This window comes from Pelophylax lessonae (genome assembly GCF_965119305.1).
Source record: "Pelophylax lessonae genome assembly, chromosome: 6".
In the NCBI taxonomy this organism is placed as follows: Eukaryota; Metazoa; Chordata; class Amphibia; order Anura; family Ranidae; genus Pelophylax; species Pelophylax lessonae.
The window spans coordinates 157,429,932-157,450,805 of record NC_138773.1 but is presented as its reverse complement, the minus strand read 5'-3'; the positions used below and the strand labels follow the sequence as shown (position 1 = coordinate 157,450,805).

At 47.3% G+C, this 20,874-nt stretch overlaps 1 protein-coding gene across 5 annotated transcripts in view; it reads right to left on the bottom strand.

Annotated features, from left to right (window-relative positions):
• Positions 1-20,874, bottom strand: part of USP7 (ubiquitin specific peptidase 7) — a 666,343-nt gene that overhangs the window by 102,442 nt on the left and 543,027 nt on the right. For all 5 annotated transcript variants that reach the window (XM_082260831.1, XM_082260832.1, XM_082260833.1 and 2 more), the window contains 2 exons: positions 10,202-10,301; positions 9,930-10,049 (listed from right to left, as the gene is read on the bottom strand). In XM_082260831.1, coding sequence (XP_082116957.1) covers positions 9,930-10,049; positions 10,202-10,301 — 220 coding nt within the window. The remainder of the gene's footprint in view (positions 1-9,929; positions 10,050-10,201; positions 10,302-20,874) is intronic.

Genomic DNA, 20,874 nt, shown 5'->3' with positions numbered 1-20,874 from the left:
CGTCTGACGCGTCTGCCCGAGGGTCGCACGTCCTTGCCACGAACCTTCTCACCTTGTTGTTGAGACGAGACGCGAACAGGTCCACATCTGGAAGACCCCACTTCGCGCACAACATCTGGAAGACAGCCGGGTGAAGAGACCATTCCCCCTGATCCAGGGTCTGGCGACTCAGATAGTCCGCCTGCCAGTTCACCACCCCCGGAATGTGAACTGCCGTTATCGCCGGGACATGAGTCTCGGCCCAAGACAGAATGTCGGCCACTTCTCGAGCCGCCCGGGCACTCCTGGTGCCCCCTTGGTGGTTGATGCAGGCCACCGCCGTGGCATTGTCCGTCTGCACCCGAACCGGGCAGCCCTGCAGCCGGTCCGTCCAGCGATGAAGACAGAGATTTATCGCACGTAATTCCAGAATGTTGATCGGAAGGGAAGACTCTCCCTCCGACCAAGTTCCCTGGGCAGACAGAACGCCCAGAACACCACCCCAGCCCGACAGGCTGGCATCCGTGGTGATCACCGTCCACGAGATAGGACGAAACGACTTGCCCCCGGACACCATCGAGGACTGGAGCCACCACAGAAGGTTTCTTCTGGTGCGATGACTCAACGAGATCTGAAGATCCAGAGATTGAGGTCGCCCATCCCACTTGGACAGGATCTCCGCTTGGAGACCCCGCGTGTGGAACTGGGCGAAGGGAATCGCCTCGAAGGCCGAGACCATCAATCCCAGACATCTCATGCACGTCCTTAAAGACGAGTGCGGAACGTCCCTGAGGGACCTGACTTCCACCTGAAGAGTTCTGAGTTTGTCTTCCGGCAGGAAGACCTTCGCTTGTGCCGAGTCCAGAATCATTCCCAGGTAGGGAAGACGAACCGACGGACTCAGCGTCGACTTTGGAAAATTTATCGTCCAACCAAACTCCTGTAGAGTTTGCATCGTGACAGACAGGTTCTCCTTCAGACCCTGGCTGGTCGCAGACCGAACCAGGATGTCGTCTAGATACCCCAGGACAGAAATGCCCTGGGCCCTCAACAATGCCAGAACCGGTGCAAGCACCTTGGTGAAGAACCGCGGAGCTGAGGCGAGACCAAAAGGTAACCCCACGAACTGGTAGTGATCCTCCGCAATGGCGAATCGAAGGTACCTCTGGTGACCTTTGAAAATGGGGATGTGAAGGTACGCATCCTTCAAATCGATGGAGGCCATGAATTCCCCCGGAACCAGGGCAGCCACCACCGACCGCAGGGATTCCATGCGGAACTTGCGAACCCGCACAGAGCGGTTCAGAGCCTTCAAGTCCAGAATTGGACGAACCTTGCCCTCCTTTCTGGGCACGGTGAACAGATTGTAATAAAACCCCCGAAATCTGTCCCGATGAGGCACCGGAACCACCACTCCCTGAGCCCTCAGGTCCCGCACCGCCAGGTGCAGGTCCCGCAAACGCTCTGGAGACAGTTGAAGATTTGAGGGAAAAAATCTGCTCTCCGGCCGAGAGAGAAACTCGATCTTGTAACCAGATCGAACGATTTCCTGAACCCATCTGTCCCGCACACGGGCCAACCAGGGCTGAAGAAAACCGAGCAAGCGTCCCCCCACCCCAAAACTGGGTGAGGGCGCCCCTTCAGGCCGCACTGTTATGGGCTGCAGATCCGGATTGGCCGGACTTCTGTTTACCAGACCAGGGCTTCTTCTGAGAGCCTTGACCTTTGAACGGCTTGCCCTTGTAGTGCGGCCGAAAGGCACGAAAGGACCCCTGAGGGGGCCGAAAATTAGCATGCTTCTTCCCAGAAGCCCCCTTAGCTTTGGGGAAATGGGGCAAGAGAGTGCTCTTACCCCCGGTGATCCCCTTAATCAACACATCCAGGGACTCCCCAAAAAGGCGAGACCCATCATAAGGTAGATTGGCTAAGGTCTTACGTGAAGACTGGTCCACCGACCAACATTTTAACCAAATCAGGCGGCGAGACAACACCGCCACACTGTGCACACGTGCAGCCAACGGAACCAGGTCCAGGTCCGCATCACACAGATACATGACACCCTGGTGGATTTGATCCACCATATCCAGGGTCGCCGGCGAGGCCGAATCGGCCACTAGGACGCGCCTAAGCATCTGCGTCCAACTTGCGATTGCCTGGGCCGCCATGAGAGAAGCAAACAGAGCCTTAAGCATAGAACCCGTAACAGAATAAGTATGACGGGTAAGAGACTCCAGTCTCCTATCCGTGGCGTCACGGAACACCGGGGAATCCTCTGCAGGAATCGCAGTGGCTTTGTTTAAAACCGCAATTGCTTGATCCACTGGGGGTGGCACACACCACCTTTCATCAGTGGAAGGTGAAAAAGGATAACGCAGCTTGAATCTACTTGGTACAGCAAAAGGTTTGCGTAGATTGCGCCATTGTTCCTTAACAGCGCGCTGAAAATCATCATTGCAGGGAAAAACCTGCGGCGTCCTGCGTTTTCTCTGCGTCCCATAAGCCGCCAAGGCGGCGGGGGGACACACCTCATCCTGCAAACGCAGCGTTTGCTTTATGGAAGCAATCAACTCATCCATGATTGCAAGCTCTTCAGGCGAGCCAGGGGGAGAATTATCAACCCCCTCAACTTCAGCCTCCACCTCAGACCCTATTAGATCAAGAGAGGAGCGGGACCCCGATAAGGAGGCCCCTGCCATAACAGCCCTATCACCCTCACCCTCAGAATCAGAGGAAAGAGCAACTCTGGGCCTTTTAGTAGATTGAGCAGCCACCAGCATCTGCACCTGAGCAGCAAGGCCAGCCACAATAGTGGCCAAATCCCCCCCTGGGGGGGAGACAGCGGTCCCCTGGCTTTCCACCAAGGCTGTAGGAAATTTTCCCTCCTGAGAATCCATTGCCCCTGTAATGCCAGACAACAAAGGGTTAACTGCCCCTTTTAAGCAAGCGCGGCAAGCGCAGCCCACCGCACCACACTCAGCACAATAAGACCCCCACAGGGAATATGCAAACTGAACACAGGCAATGGATAGCAAGAACAGAAGGGTAAAACCTGAGGAGACCCTCGCCGCTGCTGCTGCCTCGATCGGTGTTCCAGGAAAGAGGAAGTGATGCTGCCAGGGCGCTCTATGTAAGCCTATGGAGGCTACAAGAAAATGGCCGCCATGCATGTAAAACATGCGGCCGGAGCGGGAGTAGGCAAAATGGCGCCGTTTGGCGCCGAAACCGCCGCTCCACAGTGCAGTAAAAAACACACATTACATTCCAGTATCAGAATACATGTCAGATCGCCGCAGCGATCGCTGTACAGTGCCCAAACATGCCCCACAGCACACAGCTTCACACACTGATCAGCCTGACACAGACAGTGTCACACATCTCCCCCCCCCCCCCCCTTGCAGCCCACAGCATGCAGCCGAGAGATAGGGAGACAAGCAGTGTGATTAAAGGCAGGTTACACAGTCCCAGACTGACACCCCCCCAGACAGACAGGTCCCCACATAAATACACTTACCTCACATGGCGTGGGGGACCCGCACAGGCGAACAAACCACTGCACATGAGGCAGGGAGAGTCGCATTCAAGACGCACAAAAAATGGATTTTTGTAAAATCTTACCGTAAAATCCTTTTCTCTTAGCTCATTGACAGACGTAGTCCTCGGTGATACACCACCTTCGGGTTATGTTGCCTCCACAGGAGCAGGACTAGACAGGAAATTAAAAAGCTCTGGCCACACCCTAGGGGCAGTCCCAGAGGGTATATCCTCTCTCTCTCTGCCTCAGCAAATCAGTTATGTGAAAAAGCAGTCTTTAGAGATTTAACCCAACCCAACTCAAAAAAACAGAGGGGCGGGGACTACGTCTGTCAATGAGCTAAGAGAAAAGGATTTTACGGTAAGATTTTACAAAAATCCATTTTTCTCTAGCGCTCATTGACAGACGTAGTCCTCGGTGATACACCACCTTCGGGACGTCCCAGAGCAGTATCACAACTGAGGGGTGGGAAAATGAAATCAAATCCCAGTCTAGAAGGCCCAACCGGTGCCAACTAGAAGTTTACAATGCTCATCCTTAATGATGAGACTCAACAAAAGAGAAAAAAATGTTTCTTTTTTTTTTTTTCCAAACAGAAAAAAACCCTCGAGGTAGACCACCGGTCTCCTCAAATTGCGGCCTGCAAAACCTTGCGGCCAAATGAGGCATCCGCCGATGCCGTCACATCAATTTTATAGAATTTTGTAAAGGTATGTACCGACGACCAAGTGGCCGCCTTACATACCTGGACCACTGACGCCTGATGGCGAAAGGCCCAGGAAGTACTGAGCGCTCGAGTGGAGTGCGCCCTAACAGGGAACGGAGGACTCTGATCCTTAATAGAATAAGCCTGTACCACCGTTTGTCTAATCCATTTGGCAATGGTCGCGGCAGATGCAGGCAAACCCTTTCTGGGGCCATCCGTGATCACAAAAAGTGAATCCGTCTTACGGAATGATTCCGTAGCTTTCAGGTATACCCTGATTGCCCGAACCACATCTAAGGAATGCAACGCATGTTCCCGATGATGCTTGGGCTGAGGACACAAGGAAGGTAGTACAATATCTTCATTCAGATGAAAATCTGAAACCACCTTAGGAAGAAAAGATGGCTTAGGATGAAGTACTACCTTATCCCTATGAATCACTAGGTATGGGGACTGGCATGATAATGCAGCCAGTTCTGACACCCTGCGAGCAGAAGTAATAGCCACCAAGAAGGCCACCTTCTGGGATAAAGTAAGCAAGGGAATCTCCCTGATGTTTTCAAAGGGAGGTTTCTGTAGAACCGACAAAACCAAATTAAGATCCCAGGGCGGTAAGGGCGCGCGGACTGGAGGAGCCAGGTGCCGCACCCCCTGGATGAAATTCCGCACCAAGGATTTGGTAGCTAAAGGCTTCTGAAAGAAGATTGCTAATGCTGAAACTTGACCCTTGATGGTGCTCAAGGCTAGCTTCTGCTCAACCCCTTGTTGCAAAAAGGCCAATATTCGAGACACCGAATAGGTACGTGGAGGAAATCCTAAAGATTCGCACCACGCAATATAAGTCTTCCATGTGTGATAATAGACTTTGCTGGAAGTCGCTTTCCTTGCTTTAATAAGGGTAGGAATGACTGCAGTAGACAAACCTCTGTCCTTCAGTACTTGGGTCTCAATGGCCAGGCCATTAAAACCAGCGACTGTAAAGCACGAAGGTAAATTGGTCCTTGAGACCACAGACACTCCCTGAGACGAAGTTCCCACGGAACGTCTGCGACTAGCATGTCCAAGTCGGCCAGGCCGTCTTGAGGAGGCCAGCCTAGAATTTCTAGGACCACTGGCGCTGATTGGATCTGAACCAGGCGTCCCTAGAGCTATCTGGCCCCGACCATCCGAGAAAGTCTGGTCGTTTTCTGTTTCCACACATTTATCAGATACCTGATAGTTATCAGGAAAGGTGATCTTTTCTGGTTGAACCTCAGGGACTGAAGTCACCCGACTAGAGGCTACTTGGCCTATCTGGTCAACCAGATCCGATTCCTGTGAGGTATCGGGACTAATCTTAGGAAAAGGTAAAGGAAAAGATCTATTCAGGGAACGGTAACTACCGCTTCCTGTGGTACTTAAATGTTGGAAGGGAAGAATCGCACCGGTAGTAGTGGTTGATACTCGATCTAATGTCCTGAATACCGGTGAAAACGTCCCCCCACCCTGAAACCGGGTGGGGGCGCACCTTCAGGCTGTGTACTCCTTTGCTTCGGGTTTGGCTGGGTTGGTCCTCTGCTTGTCCGACCAGCCCTTCTTGAACCCTCCTGGAGGAGTCTTGCCTTTCCCGCTAGTACCAGCCGGGCGCCCTTTATGGGCGGTAAAGAAAGGTCCTCGCTTGTTGCGAGGTCCCTTAGCTTTTGCAGCCTGTGGCAAAAAAGTGCTCTTGCCCCCAGTGGCATCCTTAATGATTTCATCTAGGTTGGCCCCAAATAGACGATTCCCCTGAAAAGGGAGATTGGTCAAGGTCTTTTTGGAACCTAGGTCAGCTGACCAGCATTTTAACCACAGCACACGTCTGAGGATCACTGCTAACTTAGATGCATGCCCTAACAAGGGAGTAGTGTCCAAGGCTGCGTCACAGATAAACCGTAGCCCTTGTATGATCTGTTCCATCAAATCAGATGTCTCCTGGGGAATATCTTTTCCCCTAAGATCTTGGCGTACCATTTTCGCCCATTCCGTAAGTGTCTGGGAAACTAGACCAATAACAATTACTGGTCTAAATGCTGACCCTATCAGAGAAAAGATAGTGCGGGACTCTGCTTCTATCTTTCGATCCACCGGATCCTTAAAGGACGAAGTGTCCTCCACTGGAATAACCGTGGCTTTATTCAGCCTGGAAATAGGCGGATCCACGACTGGTGGTACCGTCCATTTCTTAATGATGGATTCCTCAAACGGATAGCATCTAGCAATACGCTTGGAAATAGTAAAGGTACGTTTAGAATGCTCCCATTCTCCTTTAATCTGATTACCAAAACATTTAGGTACAGGGAAAGCCTTCGCCGTCTTGATGGGCTTATTAGTGCCAAAAGGCCTCTCTGTTTCAGTTGCCTCTGCCGGTAAAGCCTCAAGTTTTAAGGTTTCTTGCACTGCCACAACTAGCGCGTCCACCAATGCTTCTTCCTGAATTATAGCAGGAGAAGAAGCGTCCTCCTCACTGTCTGAGGGGGCTTTACCTGGGATAACAGCCCTGGCAGAGGAACCTGCAACTGCCGTGACCATCTCTGAATCTGAGTCAGAGGTGTCAGATGGTATAGGGGTAGGCGGGGGTCGCTTCCTTGACCCCCGTCCCTGACAGGCCGCCTCCACCCGAGCCACCATAGACTCCAAAATTGCTGTAAATGACTCTATACTCTGTGCACCGGCGGGTCCCGAGGCCCCCTCGAGGGAAACAGGTGGGGGAATATGTGTGGCAGGGTCCATGATAACTCCAGTTACTTCCTGGATAATATAATTCAAAAGAAAAAACTTTTTTTTTTTTTTTTTCTGACCCCCAGCGCCACAAAAAGCCCCTTAGTGTTACCTGCTAGGGATCCCTATCGATCGAGAGAGAGAGAGATAGACCCCCAGGCTCACCACTTGATGCTCAGAGTTAAACTGCAACAGCTTACAGCGCTGTCTTGACAAACAGGAAGTCTTTTGGCTGGCTGCCCAGAAAGAAAGGAGGCGGCTCCGCCCCTCTGCACGCCTTCCGGCGCCTCCCCCAAGCTCCACGAGGTGTAGGATCACCTCAAACATGGCCGCCCCCATGCTGGAGACACGAGGCTACGCCAAAATGGCGGCTCGTGCGATCCAGCAAAAAAAATGGCGGCGGCCTGTACTGACTAGCGGTGTGCTGCAGGGCACATAACACTCTCTCTGCATGGGGATATGGCGTGGTTGGCGGTACCGGCCCTGGCGGACCGCCTGGCCGTTCGGGAGGCCTGCTAATAGCTGGAGATCTGATTTGGAAGGCAGTCTACATGTCCGTGGCTTCTGACTGGTAGGTAGCTTATACTTAACCCATAAGATTCCCAGAATGCCACAGATTACATTTTTAAAACATGTATACAATAGATTGTTAGCTCCCAAACCAAGCCTCCTGGCTTTTTGCACACATAAAATCACACTCAAAGTAGGAGGATCTGTGACATGTTATAGGATAGAGAGGGACTCTATCTTACCATACAGAGAGGGGCCCGCGTTCACCACAAAACCCGTCAGGGAAAAAGGGGGAACATACTACTCACCATACCGGAACCAGGCGGGCACCAACTCCTGACAGTACCCCTCTCCACCGGGGCGGGAGGGCTGTCGACCGATACGGACGCCGTGACTCATGGTCTTTGGCGTTTCAGCGAGACGTTTAACTCGCGGGTTCAGTCCTTTTAATGGGACTTTGTCGCGGCCGACCCAGCGCGGAGCTATGGCCTGCACGCGCTCGTAGGCTGAACTGGGGTGACCACCGGATCTCAACATCCAGCCCGTCGCCCAGTTCAGCTTTCTTGCTTATAGATCTCACAGGAACACTGGAGAAAAAAAGCTGTCTAAAAATCCTTTAAGAAAAAAATTCTTGCCAGGACCTAAGATCCCAGCAAGGTATCTAGGTCCTTACTCCTAACTAGACAGAAAATAACTGATTTGCTGAGGCAGAGAGAGAGAGGATATACCCTCTGGGACTGCCCCTAGGGTGTGGCCAGAGCTTTTTAATTTCCTGTCTAGTCCTGCTCCTGTGGAGGCAACATAACCCGAAGGTGGTGTATCACCGAGGACTACGTCTGTCAATGAGCGCTAGAGAAATGGGGGTTAAGAAACCGCACAGCGTCCAGTGAGGTAGCCACCTCACCAATCATCCCTGCACCGAACAGGGATGGGTCGTTCACTGTGCCAGGAGCGTTACCTGGCTGAACGCTCGAAGGCAGACTGGGAAGCCACTGACCCACGACCTGCGATCAGGGGGATCAGCCCGAGACCCAGTCCGCATGATCCTCTTCATCCGAAGAACTAACTAATGCTGACAAAAATAACAGCTAAGTAAAGGTAGAGAGAAAACTCAAACAAAAATTTAAAAAAGAAGAAAGAGTCTGGGGCAGAAAGCCCCAGCACAGAAAAAGCCAGCCACTCCTGACAAGCTAGACATTAAAACTGAGATATGGTTGCAGGAAGTAGGAGGGTATTGACTGAGGGGACCACCCCTTGAGGGTGGGATATGTTAAAAGCTTTATTGTTAACATATTCTGTTGCCTAGCTACTCCTTCGGAGCAAAGTCTAATACCCCATATGTGACGAATATGAAGAGGCGGCGACTGTCGGAGGACGTAAGAGAAAGAAAATGTTTTCATGAGACTATCCATCCAAGTCTGCATTGGGGTTCTTTACCAGTCATATGCACATCTGAGCGCCATCCCTCATTTTTCTCCTAAGCCGACATAACTTGTAGATCAGCAGGAGGATCCCCCTGAACACTAACTAGCGAGTAAAGATAAATAAAACAAAATATTCTTAAAATAAAAAAATCTGAGACCAGAGTCCCAGTAGGGAACCTAGGTCCTACTCCTTCACTAGGCAGAAACAAACTTGTTTATGGAGCAGGGTGTGTGGAGTTATGTCTATAGGGACAGCCCTTGTGGGCGTGGTGAATTGCCTTTTCCCCTGCCTAGTACTACTCCTGCAGGGGGCAGCATAACCCAATGGTATAAGAAGCATAAGAGCTGCTTCTGTCAATGGACGATAGAGAAAAATGCCTTACTAGCTCACCATAAATGCTAAAGGTGCGATTATGGCTCGTTACCATTTAAATTTTGGGAAACGGCTGATAAAATTCAATGCCTCATAATGCAACGTGTTGATGCCACACGTGTGTGTACTGCAGTGTAGTGCCCACTGTAATATTAATGGCAGGTACTGAAGGGCTGTTATGAGGCTTTAAAAATACTGCATAAATGCTGCTTAAAAACAGGGTATTGACCCATGTGTGAACGAGCCCTGGTCCCTACGTGCCAAAAGTGAGTGCCCATGTAGGATCCAATGCCAAAAACATAAAACTTTGTCCCAACTGCACGGAGTCTGGGTGCAGCGCCTGAAGTTTACCTGAGATTGTGCTGATCTAGTTGCACTGCTTCTATTTTGAAAACTTTGCCAGTGTCCAATTACCTGAAGGTACGAGCCTATAACCCAGGGTCTACAATTACCCTGCCTGTGTCCCCTTTACTATATGATTAGGATAGACAATTTTTTACAACTGAGAAAAGCACACACACTAAAACTAGGAACTAGAAAACACATCAAAATGATCCAAGCTCACATGTAAACAAGTATGCTTTTATATACTTCCCACAAAATATTCTTTTACAGCTTTGTAAAATAAGAATGTTTAAGGTTGCAATTAATAGAGACACTGAAGTATACCTGTTGTATTCTTAGCAAAAATGGAATTCCAAAGGTGCCAAAAACTTCCTTATGAAAATGAGCCACAGTAATTAGCATTTCATTTTCTTTTTCTATATCTACCTGGTCCAGAGGAATCTCCTGTAAAACAGTACAAGATAAGTGACAAGTAAAATGTACTAGAAAATAAACAGCAATTTAAAAGACAAGACATACAGAGTGAGGAAATACAAGCTGCATTTCTTGTTTTACCAAAACGCAGTTCTACAGAATAGCTGGGACCATAAACTTGCCTCTATTCGAAATGTTCGACTTGTTGCAGGTGATAAACATTCTAATAGCTCCTCCTCTTGATGCACACCAATGATCTTGTAGCTTACAATTTCTAGCAGCCTTGAAGGAAAAAAACATAACATAATCATGATTTCGGGAACTGTATAAAACGTCATCACACAAAAAGTTATTTGAAAGCATAACACGTGGCTGATGCATAAAATGCCAATGGCCTTTTCCAATACACGGTATGCAGATATATATATATATATATATATATATATAGCCATCTATATAGATATAACAGTATGGTAGCATAATCTACATGGTCTATATATAGAAAGAACATGTTACATAGTTACATATAGTTACATAGTAAGTCAGGTTGAAAAAAGACAAGTTCATCCAGTTCAACCAAAAACAAAAAAACAAAACTGTATTGAAAACCCAACCAACCATACAATCCCATATACACAATCCTATACTGGCTGTTGATCCAGAGGAAGGCAAAAATAAACCCCAGCAAAAGCATGATCCAATTTGCTACAGCAGGGGAAAAAAAATCCTTCCTGATCCCCCGAGAGGCAGTCGGATATTCCCTTGATCAACTTTACCTAAAACTAATTTTTAGTACCCATTTATATTATGTACACCTAGGAAAGAATCCAGGCCTTTTTAAAGCAATCTAGTTTTTTTAAAGCAATCTAGTAAGCTAGCCAGAACCACCTCTGGAGGGAGTCTATTCCACATTTTCACAGCTCTTACGGTGAAGAAACCTTTACGTATTTGGAGAAGAAATCCGTTTTCCTCTAGACGTAAAAAGTGCCCCTTTGTCCTCTGTGTTGACCTTAAAGTGAACAACTGAACACCAAGTTCACTATATGGACCCCTTATGTATTTATACATGTTGATCATATCCCCCCTTAATCTCCTCTTCTCAAGAGAGAATATATTCAGTTCCTCTAATCTTTTCTCGTAGCTGAGCTCCTCCATTCCTCTTACCAGTTTGGTTGCCCTTCTCTGCACTCTCCAGTTCCCCAATATCTTTTTTAAGAACGGGTGCCCAAAACTGAACTGCATATTCCAGATGAGGTCTTACTAATGATCTGTACAGGGGCAAATAGATCTGTCTGGAGTCCATGCCTCTGTTAATACAAGAAAGGACTTTGCTTGCTTTGGAAATCGCAGCTTGGCAATGCATGCTATTATGAAGGTTATGATGTACCAGAACACCCAGATCCTACTCCGATATGGATTCCTCCAGTTCTACTCCACCTAGTATATATGATGCATGCATATTGTTAGCCCCACAAGTGTATAACTTTACATTTATCAACAGTAAACCTTGTGATGGCCAAAGAAATAAAAACCCTGCTAGGGCTCCCCCTAGAATGAAACCATATAAATTCACAAAAAACTGAGGCTGCATCAGTTTTTTAGCAAGCAGTAAGGAGTCCTCAAGACAGAAGGGAGGGGACCTGTGTTCTGTACTGTGCTCAAAGATGAGGAATTTACAGGAAAATCAAAATTCCTAATATCTTAATCATAAAGCATAGGACCAGTATTGTATGCATCATGGGACATACATAATTAAAAACTGAAAGGTGGGCAACATAGCAGCATAGAACTGCCAAAAAGTTCACAAGAACTACAAGGGTGGTTTCACTGCCAGGTCCGTAAGTCATACAGACCTGACAGTCTGCAGCTACCGGGAGTGTGTGTATAGCGGTCAAGCAGACTGCTGCCTGTCAGATGAAAGCAGCCTGGAGCCATGCACCCCATACAAATCTGTGACTTCTAGAATATTGCATTTTTACGTCACAAACTCAATCAAGTCCCCTAAGAAGGCTGGTCGTCCACGAAAGACAAATGCAAGAGAGGACAGGATAATGGGGAGAATCTCAACAGTCAATTGGTTGAACACTGCAGCTGCGATTGCTTGGCAGTTCAGTGATGAACAGAGGAAGGATCTGTCTCATTATACAGTGTATCACTATTTGAGAATTTGGACTGAAAGCCCACTCTGCAGTGACCAAACCTCTTAGTTTAATTTATTTGGGTCCGATGGGAAACATTATGTTCATCACCAAACTGGAGAAAGGCTGAACCCAAAAAGTGTGTAAATAGGTCAGTGAAAGGTGGAGGGGGAAACCTCATGATTTGGGGGTTGTTTTTTGCAGTAGGAGTTGGGCCTCTTATACAGCTACTTGGCAGAGAGAATGCACATGTTTATCAGAAACATCTTTGATAACACGCACTTACTTTCCTGCATTCATCACCCAATCAGCCAGCAATTTTAATGCACGACAATGCCCCGTCACACAGCAAAATAGGTAAAGCAGTTCTTTGAAGCTGAAAACCTTGGAAAAATGAAATGGCCAGCCCAGGGTCCTGATCTAAACTCAGCAGAAAACCTCTGGAAAATCCTTGGCAACAAAGTTATGGCCAACAAACCAAATAAAGTCACCAAACTGTAGAAGAGACTGGAGGAGTGGAACAAACTCAGTGTTGTGCGTCTGACCGGGCTGTGCGTCTGACCGGGCTGTGCGACTGACCGGGCTGTGCGACTGAGTGTTGTGCGTCTGACCGGGCTGTGCGACTGAGTGTTGTGCGTCTGACTGGGCTGTGCGACTGAGTGTTGTGCATCTGACCGGGCTGTGCGGCTGTGAGTGTTGTGCGACTGACCGGGCTGTGAGATTGTGAGTGTTGTCCAACTGAGTGTCAAGTGAGTGGAGCGGAATACCAGAGGGTGAGAAGGTAGCGTTAGGAAGCCAGGAAATAGCCACATAGGATAGACTTAAATTGCTGAATCCCCATTAGATTAGTAGGTACAATGCCCGGCGGGTGTGGAGATGCGACTTGGTGTACATCTTGTGATATGTATGCGTTCCTCAGACATGTGATCGAGGGCGAATACAAATGCGCAAAATGTAAGCACGTTGCTTCCCTGGAAGCTCAGGTCCTGAATCTAGGGAAGCAGCTGGCAACACAGACGAATGTCCATACCGGAGGAGAGCCAGGATCGTACCAGTCAGGTGCAGACAGGGGTCTGCACAGAGGTGGGAGGAGTATCGGAGGTGCAGGCATCAGAGCAGAGTAGAGGGGTGACAGTTAGGAGGGGTAGAAGGGGACAAGGCAAGGAGGCCGATCCTGGGCTGGAGCACCCCAATAGATACGCCCCGTTGTGTGATGTTGGGGAAACCAGTCAGGGACCAGCATTGCTGGAGCAGAGTGACGCCCCTAGCTGCCAGGGGAAGAACTCCTCCAGTGAGGCCGGGAGAAAGGGAAAGGAAAGACAGGTGCTGGTGGTAGGGGTACATAGAAAAGAAAAGAAGAGGAGGCGCAAACACCTAGTGCATTACCCGTGGTCAATGTTGCAAATTGTTTAATTAAAAAAATGCCAAATGCATACTCACAGACGCAGAGATAAAAACATGTTACAAGAATCCACCATGTGTGAACTGGAACAAGTCCTTCAGTCAGGACCGCTAACGCGTTTCGGGGGTCAGGCCCCCTTCCTCAGAGCTGGTCTTACCACATGCAGATCACAACTATATATGACAACTTTAATTGCATCAGTTCAATCCCCCTCCCTCCCTCCTTTGATTGAACTGATGCAATTAAAGTTGTCATATATAGTTGTGATCTGCATGTGGTAAGACCAGCTCTGAGGAAGGGGGCCTGACCCCCGAAACGCGTTAGCGGTCCTGACTGAAGGACTTGTTCCAGTTCACACATGGTGGATTCTTGTAACATGTTTTTATCTCTGCGTCTGTGAGTATGCATTTGGCATTTTTTTAATTAAACAATTTGCAACATTGACCACGGGTAATGCACTAGGTGTTTGCGCCTCCTCTTCTTTTCTTTTCTATGTACCCGTTTTGGAGTTCCCTGCCTGAGGAGAGCAGCACGCCAGTCTTCCCATTCGGAGTGAGCGCTGGGCTGAATTTTTGTACGCTGGTGGTAGGGGACTTAATTATTAGAAGGGCGGATAGTGTAATCTGTGACAAAGACCGTGTGCGCCGAACAGTCTGTTTGCCGGGCGCTCGGGTTCGGCACATCGCGGATCGGGTGGACAGATTACTGGGTGGGGCTGGGGAAGACCCAGCTGTCATGGTACATGTGGGCACCAATGACATAGGCAGAGGAAGATGGAGAGTCCTAAATGATTTCAGGGACTTAGGCGCTAAGTTGAGGACTAGGACCTCCAAGGTAGTATTTTACGAAATACTACCTGTACCTCGAGCCACACCAGAGAGGCAGCGGGAGATTAGGGAAGTTAACGAGAGGCTGAGGAGCTGGTGTAGTAAGGAGGGTTTCGGGTTCCTGGAGAACTGGGCCGACTTCTCAGTCGGTCACCGGCTCTTTGGTAGGGACGGATTGCACCTAAATGGGGTGGGTGCAGCCGTACTGGGTGCGAGGATGGCCAAAAAGTTAGAGGGGCTTTTAAACTAGGGAATGGGGGGGAGGGTACAGATGTAGAATTAGCCAGTGGAAAGCAAGTTTCAGAGGGCAGAAATGGGGGCATTAGCGGTAGGGTGTTCGGAGCTCCTAAACCCAGGGTGGGTATGGGGAAAAATCAAGAGAGCAGCCTAAAAACATCAAATGAGGATAAATGTAACCGATCAAAATTACGAGGTTTGTATACCAATGCCAGAAGCCTGGCCAACAAGATGGGAGAGCTGGAGCTGCTGATGTTTGAGGAGGACTTCGATTTTGTGGGGATAACTGAGACTTGGTTTGACAGCTCTCATGACTGGATGGCGACCATTCAGGGGTATTCCCTTTATCGCAGGGATAGAGAGGGTAAAAAAGGGGGAGGGGTATGTCTGTATATTAAGAACAGTATACAGGTAAATATGAGGGATGATAATAATGGAGCTAAGGACGAGGCAGAATCCCTATGGGTAGAGCTTCAAAGGGAAGGCACGTGGGGAAGGTAATATTGGGCGTATGCTATAGGCCCCCCCAAATAGAGGGAGGAGGGTGAGGCGGACCTCATGTTACAGATAGGATTGGCAGCAAGGATGGGAAATGTCATTATAATGGGGGACTTTAATTATCCGGATATAGACTGGGCAGAAGGAACCGCGCACTCAGCCAAACCTCGGCAGTTCCTAAATGTTTTGCAGGACAATTTCATGGGTCAGATGGTGAATGCACCGACAAGAAACAATGCGGTACTTGACCTACTGATTACCAACAATACAGACCTGCTCATGGATATAGAAATACGGGAAAACTTAGGGAACAGTGACCATAGGTCAATTGGTTTCAGTATTAATTACAGTAATAGGAAACACAGGGGTAATATAAGGACACTGAATTTCAAAAGAGCCAATTTCCCTAAACTGCGCTCACTGCTAGAAAATATCAAATGGGATAGAACCCTGGGAACAAAGAACACGGAGGAAAAATGGGAGTGCTTCAAGAGCATACGTAAGGGGGTGGGCCAGTGCATTCCACAGGGAAATAAATTTAAAAGAGCAAAACTAAACCCTGGGTGGCTAAACTCCAACATAAAAATGTATATTAGAGCTAAAGAAAAGGCCTTCAAAAAATACAAGACTGAGGGGTCATTGGCAGCATTTAAGCACTACAAAGAGTGTAATAAGAAATGTAAAGACGAAATCAGGGCGGCCAAAATAGAACACGAGAGACATATAGCGGAGGAGAGTAAAAATAACCCCAAGAAGTTCTTTAAGTATATAAACAGTAGGAAAGCGAGGCCAGAGCACATTGGCCCCATAAAAGATGATAAAGGAAAAATGGCCACTGAGGACAGAGAAAAGGCGGAAGTGTTAAATAATTTCTTTTCTTCAGTCTTCACAAAGGAATCGGGGGGCTACACGAACCTTGCTTGTAAGGCCGAACTAAATAATACACCCCAGGAAGTGCCACCATGGCTAACAGAAGATAGACTTAGAGCTAAACTAGAGAAACTTAACATAAATAAATCCCCGGGACCGGATGGCTTGCACCCGAGGGTTCTTAATGAGCTCAGCCAGGTGATTGCCAGACCATTATTCTTGATCTTTAAGGATAGTTTACAGACGGGTATGGTGCCAGCTGATTGGAAAAAAGCCAACGTGGTACCAATATTTAAAAAGGGGCCGAGATATATCCCAGGTAACTATAGGCCGGTCAGCCTAACATCAGTAGTCTGCAAAATTTTGGAGGGGATGTTAAGGGACCACATACAAGACTTTAGTAATGAAAACGGTATTATTAGTAATCAGCATGGATTCATGAAAAATCGTTTGTGCCAAACCAATCTATTAACCTTCTACGATGAAGTGAGCTGCCACCTAGATAAAGGAAAGCCTGTGGATGTGGTGTATCTGGACTTTGCAAAGGCCTTTGATACCGTTCCCCACAAACGCTTACTGTACAAACTAAGGAAGGTAGGTATGGACCATAAGGTGAGTACCTGGATAGAGAACTGGCTCCAGGGGAAGAGTACAGAGGGTGGTGATTAATGGGGAGTACTCGGATTGGGCGGGTGTGGAAAGTGGGGTCCCCCAGGGTTCTGTCCTGGGACCAATCCTGTTTAATTTATTCATAAATGATCTGGAGGAGGGGATATCGAGTACAATCTCAGTATTTGCAGATGATACTAAATTAGGCATGCCAATATCTTCTATGCAGGATGTGGAAACCTTGCAAGCGGACCTGAACAAAATAACGGGGTGGGCAACTACATGGCAGATGAGATTTAATGTTGAAAAATGTAAAGTAATGCACTTGGGGGCCAGAAACCAAAAAGCAAGCTACTCACTAGGGGGGGGGGGGGGGGGAACCTCTGGGTGAGTCTAGGATGGAAAAGGACTTGGGGGTACTGGTAGACAACAGGCTTGGCAGTGGCATGCAATGCCAAGCCGCCGCAAGCAAAGCCAACAGAATACTGGGTTGTATAAAAAAGGGGATTCGCTCCAGAAATAAAGAGATTATTCTCCCGCTCTACAAGACTCTGGTCCGGCCACATCTGGAGTATGCTGTCCAGTTCTGGGCACCAGTCCTCAGGAAGGATGTGCTGGAACTGGAGAAAGTCCAGAGAAGTGCAACAAAAATAATTAGGGGAATGGAGGACATCAGCTATGAGGAAAGACTACAAGCACTGAACCTATTCTCTCTGGAGAAGAGACGATTGAGGGGGGATATGATATCAATGTACAAATACTGTAGTGGCGACCCGAGCATAAGGAACAAACTATTCAGAGAAAGGGAATACAATAAGACACGTGGCCACTCACTAAAACTTGAGGAAAGGCGGTTTAACCTTAAAGTGCGTAAGGGGTTCTTCACTGTAAGAGCGGTAAGGATGTGGAATTCTCTTCCACAAGCAGTCGTATCAGCAGGGAGCATTGATAGTTTCAAAAAACTATTAGATGGACACCTTATAGACCACAACATACAGGGGTATACAATGTACGGTTAAAGGCAAACACACACACACACATCATAGGTTGAACTGGATGGACTGATGTCTTTTTTTCAACCTCACTATGTAACTATGTAAGTCACACCAGAGCAGTGTGAGAGACTAGTAATATCCTGTGCCTGCAGATGTGCTGAAGTAATTCAAAGCAAGGACCTGTACACTTCCTTTTAATTGTTGATTGTTATAACCTTCAGAAATGATCTTTCTCCGTACTACAGTCATTGCTGTTTTTGAATTTTCTCGTTTTCTACAAAAGTTGGATTTTTGTACTTACCATAAAATCAATTTCTGAATTCATTGACGGACACAGCGCTCCATAAATCATAGCTAGAGGGTTATATTACATCCTCCAGGAGCTGGACTTGGCAGGACAAAAAACTACACCTGGCTACGCCGATGGGCCGTCCTCAGCTGGTATATAACCCCTCTCTCTGCTCTAGGTAATCAGTTTAGTAGCAAGCAGTATTAGAAGTATCAGAACGCCATAGGAGGGGTAGGTGCTGTGTCCGTTGAACTCCGAGAAATGGAGTTTACGGTAAGTATAAAAATCCCATTTTCTCTTTCGTTCATTGATGGACACAGCACTCTATAAATCATAACTAGCGGGACGTCCAAAAGCAGTCCCAAAAGGAAAAAGAAGGGTGGTGAAAAAAAACCAAGGCAAAACAGAAAAAACACCCCTTAAGAGAGGGAACAGCCTCTCTCAAACAGTAGCCTGCAAAACTGTGTGGCTAAAAGAAGCATTCGCAGATGCCAAAATATCTACCTTATAGAAACAGCAGGGCATGCATGCACTGGGAACCCTCCAGACTACCAGAGCGGGACAAAATATCCCAGGACCCATACAGAGTGGGGATAGTGGGGGGAAGACCCAGGGGTCTCTGCTGTATTCTCTGCCCTGGGAACCCCACCAGACTCTAGGTCCAAACAAGGGGGAATGGGAGTGGGGGATGCCCAGCTCACTGAGGGATTTAAAGATGGGAGAATGGAACCTGCAGGCAGGTCCGACCATCCCTGGAGGTTACCCTCTCCAACCCCTAAAAAAAATAAAAAAAAAAACAAAAAGGGGGGGGGGATTACTGTGCTAACCCTTCCATGGTGTGGGTAACGCTACAGACAGAACTCCTCACCACCGAAGTAGGGGAGCTGACGGCCAAGGGACCGCTGAGACTCTGACCCAAGCTCGGTCGTATGCAACCTTGCGAGGCGTTTAACACGCGGGCAAGTCTCTGTTTGCGAGGCTATGTCGCAGCCGATCCAGCGCGTAGCTGCGGTCTGCACGCGCTCGCTGGCTCGGGGGACCACTGGATCTGGATTCTACTCCCGGAGGCAATATAACCCACTAGTTATGATTTATGGAGCGCTGTGTCCGTCGATGAACAAAAGGGAAATTGTGTTTTTTTTTGTTGAAGTGCCCTGGTTATTTTGAAAAACACTGTTGTATTTTTTTTTTTAACTCTTTATTTCAAAATGTGCAAAAACAAATAACATACAGTACATACATCAATCTGTGCTATCACATTAGCATATAATAATTCAATCTTTTATATTATACAATACAAAGACAAAATCGGACTAACATCCGACTCAAATCAAAATAGTAGTAAACATGAATCAATATCTATATAGTTTTGGTGTGTTCATCTTATTGTATTAACTCTATAGGTCATGAGATACCTAAATGGGTTAATATTTCCATATATGCAAACTTCGCAAGTTAACAAACTGTCAACCTTGAGGAACGCCAAGTGTCCCATATCTTATTGTTTTTCTTTGGACATCCCCTATTCACATACAAGACCTTTTCATAGGGCAAAATCTGATTAACAGCTAATAACCAATTCCTTATATTAGGGGGAATAACTTGAATCCACTTCAGAGTAATAGCTTTCCTCTCCAGGAAAAGTGTTTCCCTAAGCATAATCTTTTGGTGTCTAGACCACACCTTTCCATCCAGAATACTAAGTAAACAGACGTCTGGAGTCATTGGTACAGGTGTAGCTAGCACCAAAGATAGTATTTCAACCACCTTCTGCCAATATCCAGCTATCATTGGACACTGCCATATAAAGTGAGAAAAATCTGCTCTAGGGGTGCTGGATCTCATACACTTAGAGGATGCCATGCGGTGCATCGCATGCAGCTTAATGGGAGTCAAATAGGATTGGTGAATCATATAAAGTTGAAGTAATTTATTATTAACTGCTCGTGATACATGCCTCTTCCCAATCCTCATCCGAGAGATTAGGGTTTATTGCTTGCCACTTAGACCGGTTAGTGGCGCCGCTCTCATACTGGCATGAAGTAAATGTGTATAAATATCTGACACCAACCCTCTAGCTTAATGGGAGTCAAATAGGATTGGTGAATCATATAAAGTTGAAGTAATTTATTATTAACTGCTCGTGATACATGCCTCTTCCCAATCCTCATCCGAGAGATTAGGGTTTATTGCTTGCCACTTAGACCGGTTAGTGGCGCCGCTCTCATACTGGCATGAAGTAAATGTGTATAAATATCTGACACCAACCCTCTAGGACCCTGGAATCTCAATATCCCAATCATAGGGTATCTAGAAAAATTATTTCCCAGTGACCCAAATTGTTCCTGCAACGCATAGCGCAACTGTAAGTATCTATAGAATGAAGCGTGGGTTAATCCATATTTCTTTTGTATATCAGTAAAGGAGTACATATGGTCATGTCATACACTTCTGCTAAAGTATGTTTTCCATTATGTTCCCAGAACGGATACTCAGTAAGAAGTTTCAAATGAGTAAACATAGGGTTCCGCCATAGTGGAAGATCTATGTTAATCCGCCCACATCACTCAACGTGCTTAGAATCTCTCCATATTTTTTGGGCTAAAGCGAAGATCGGTATATTTCTGCAATTAAGCAGATTGGAAGCAGCTTCCAATGTCACAAGCAAGTTATCCACCTGCAAGACATGAGCAAACATGATTCCACCATCAGAGACGTTACCGGCCTCACCCAATTCCTAAGATGTATAAGTTGCTCCGTTAGATAATACAAATACATATTAGGAAGAACCATACCCGCCTCCCCCTAAGGTCTCTGAAGTGTAGTTAATTTGAGTCTACGCCTTCCCGTACCCCATATAAACGTAGTAAATGTGTCCAGAGTTTTAAAAAAGGTTTTTGGAACAGTGGGCACATGGGACATAACATATAGACATTTAGGTAGTAAAACCATTTTGATTAAATTTATCCTTCCAGCTACGGAGAGTGGTA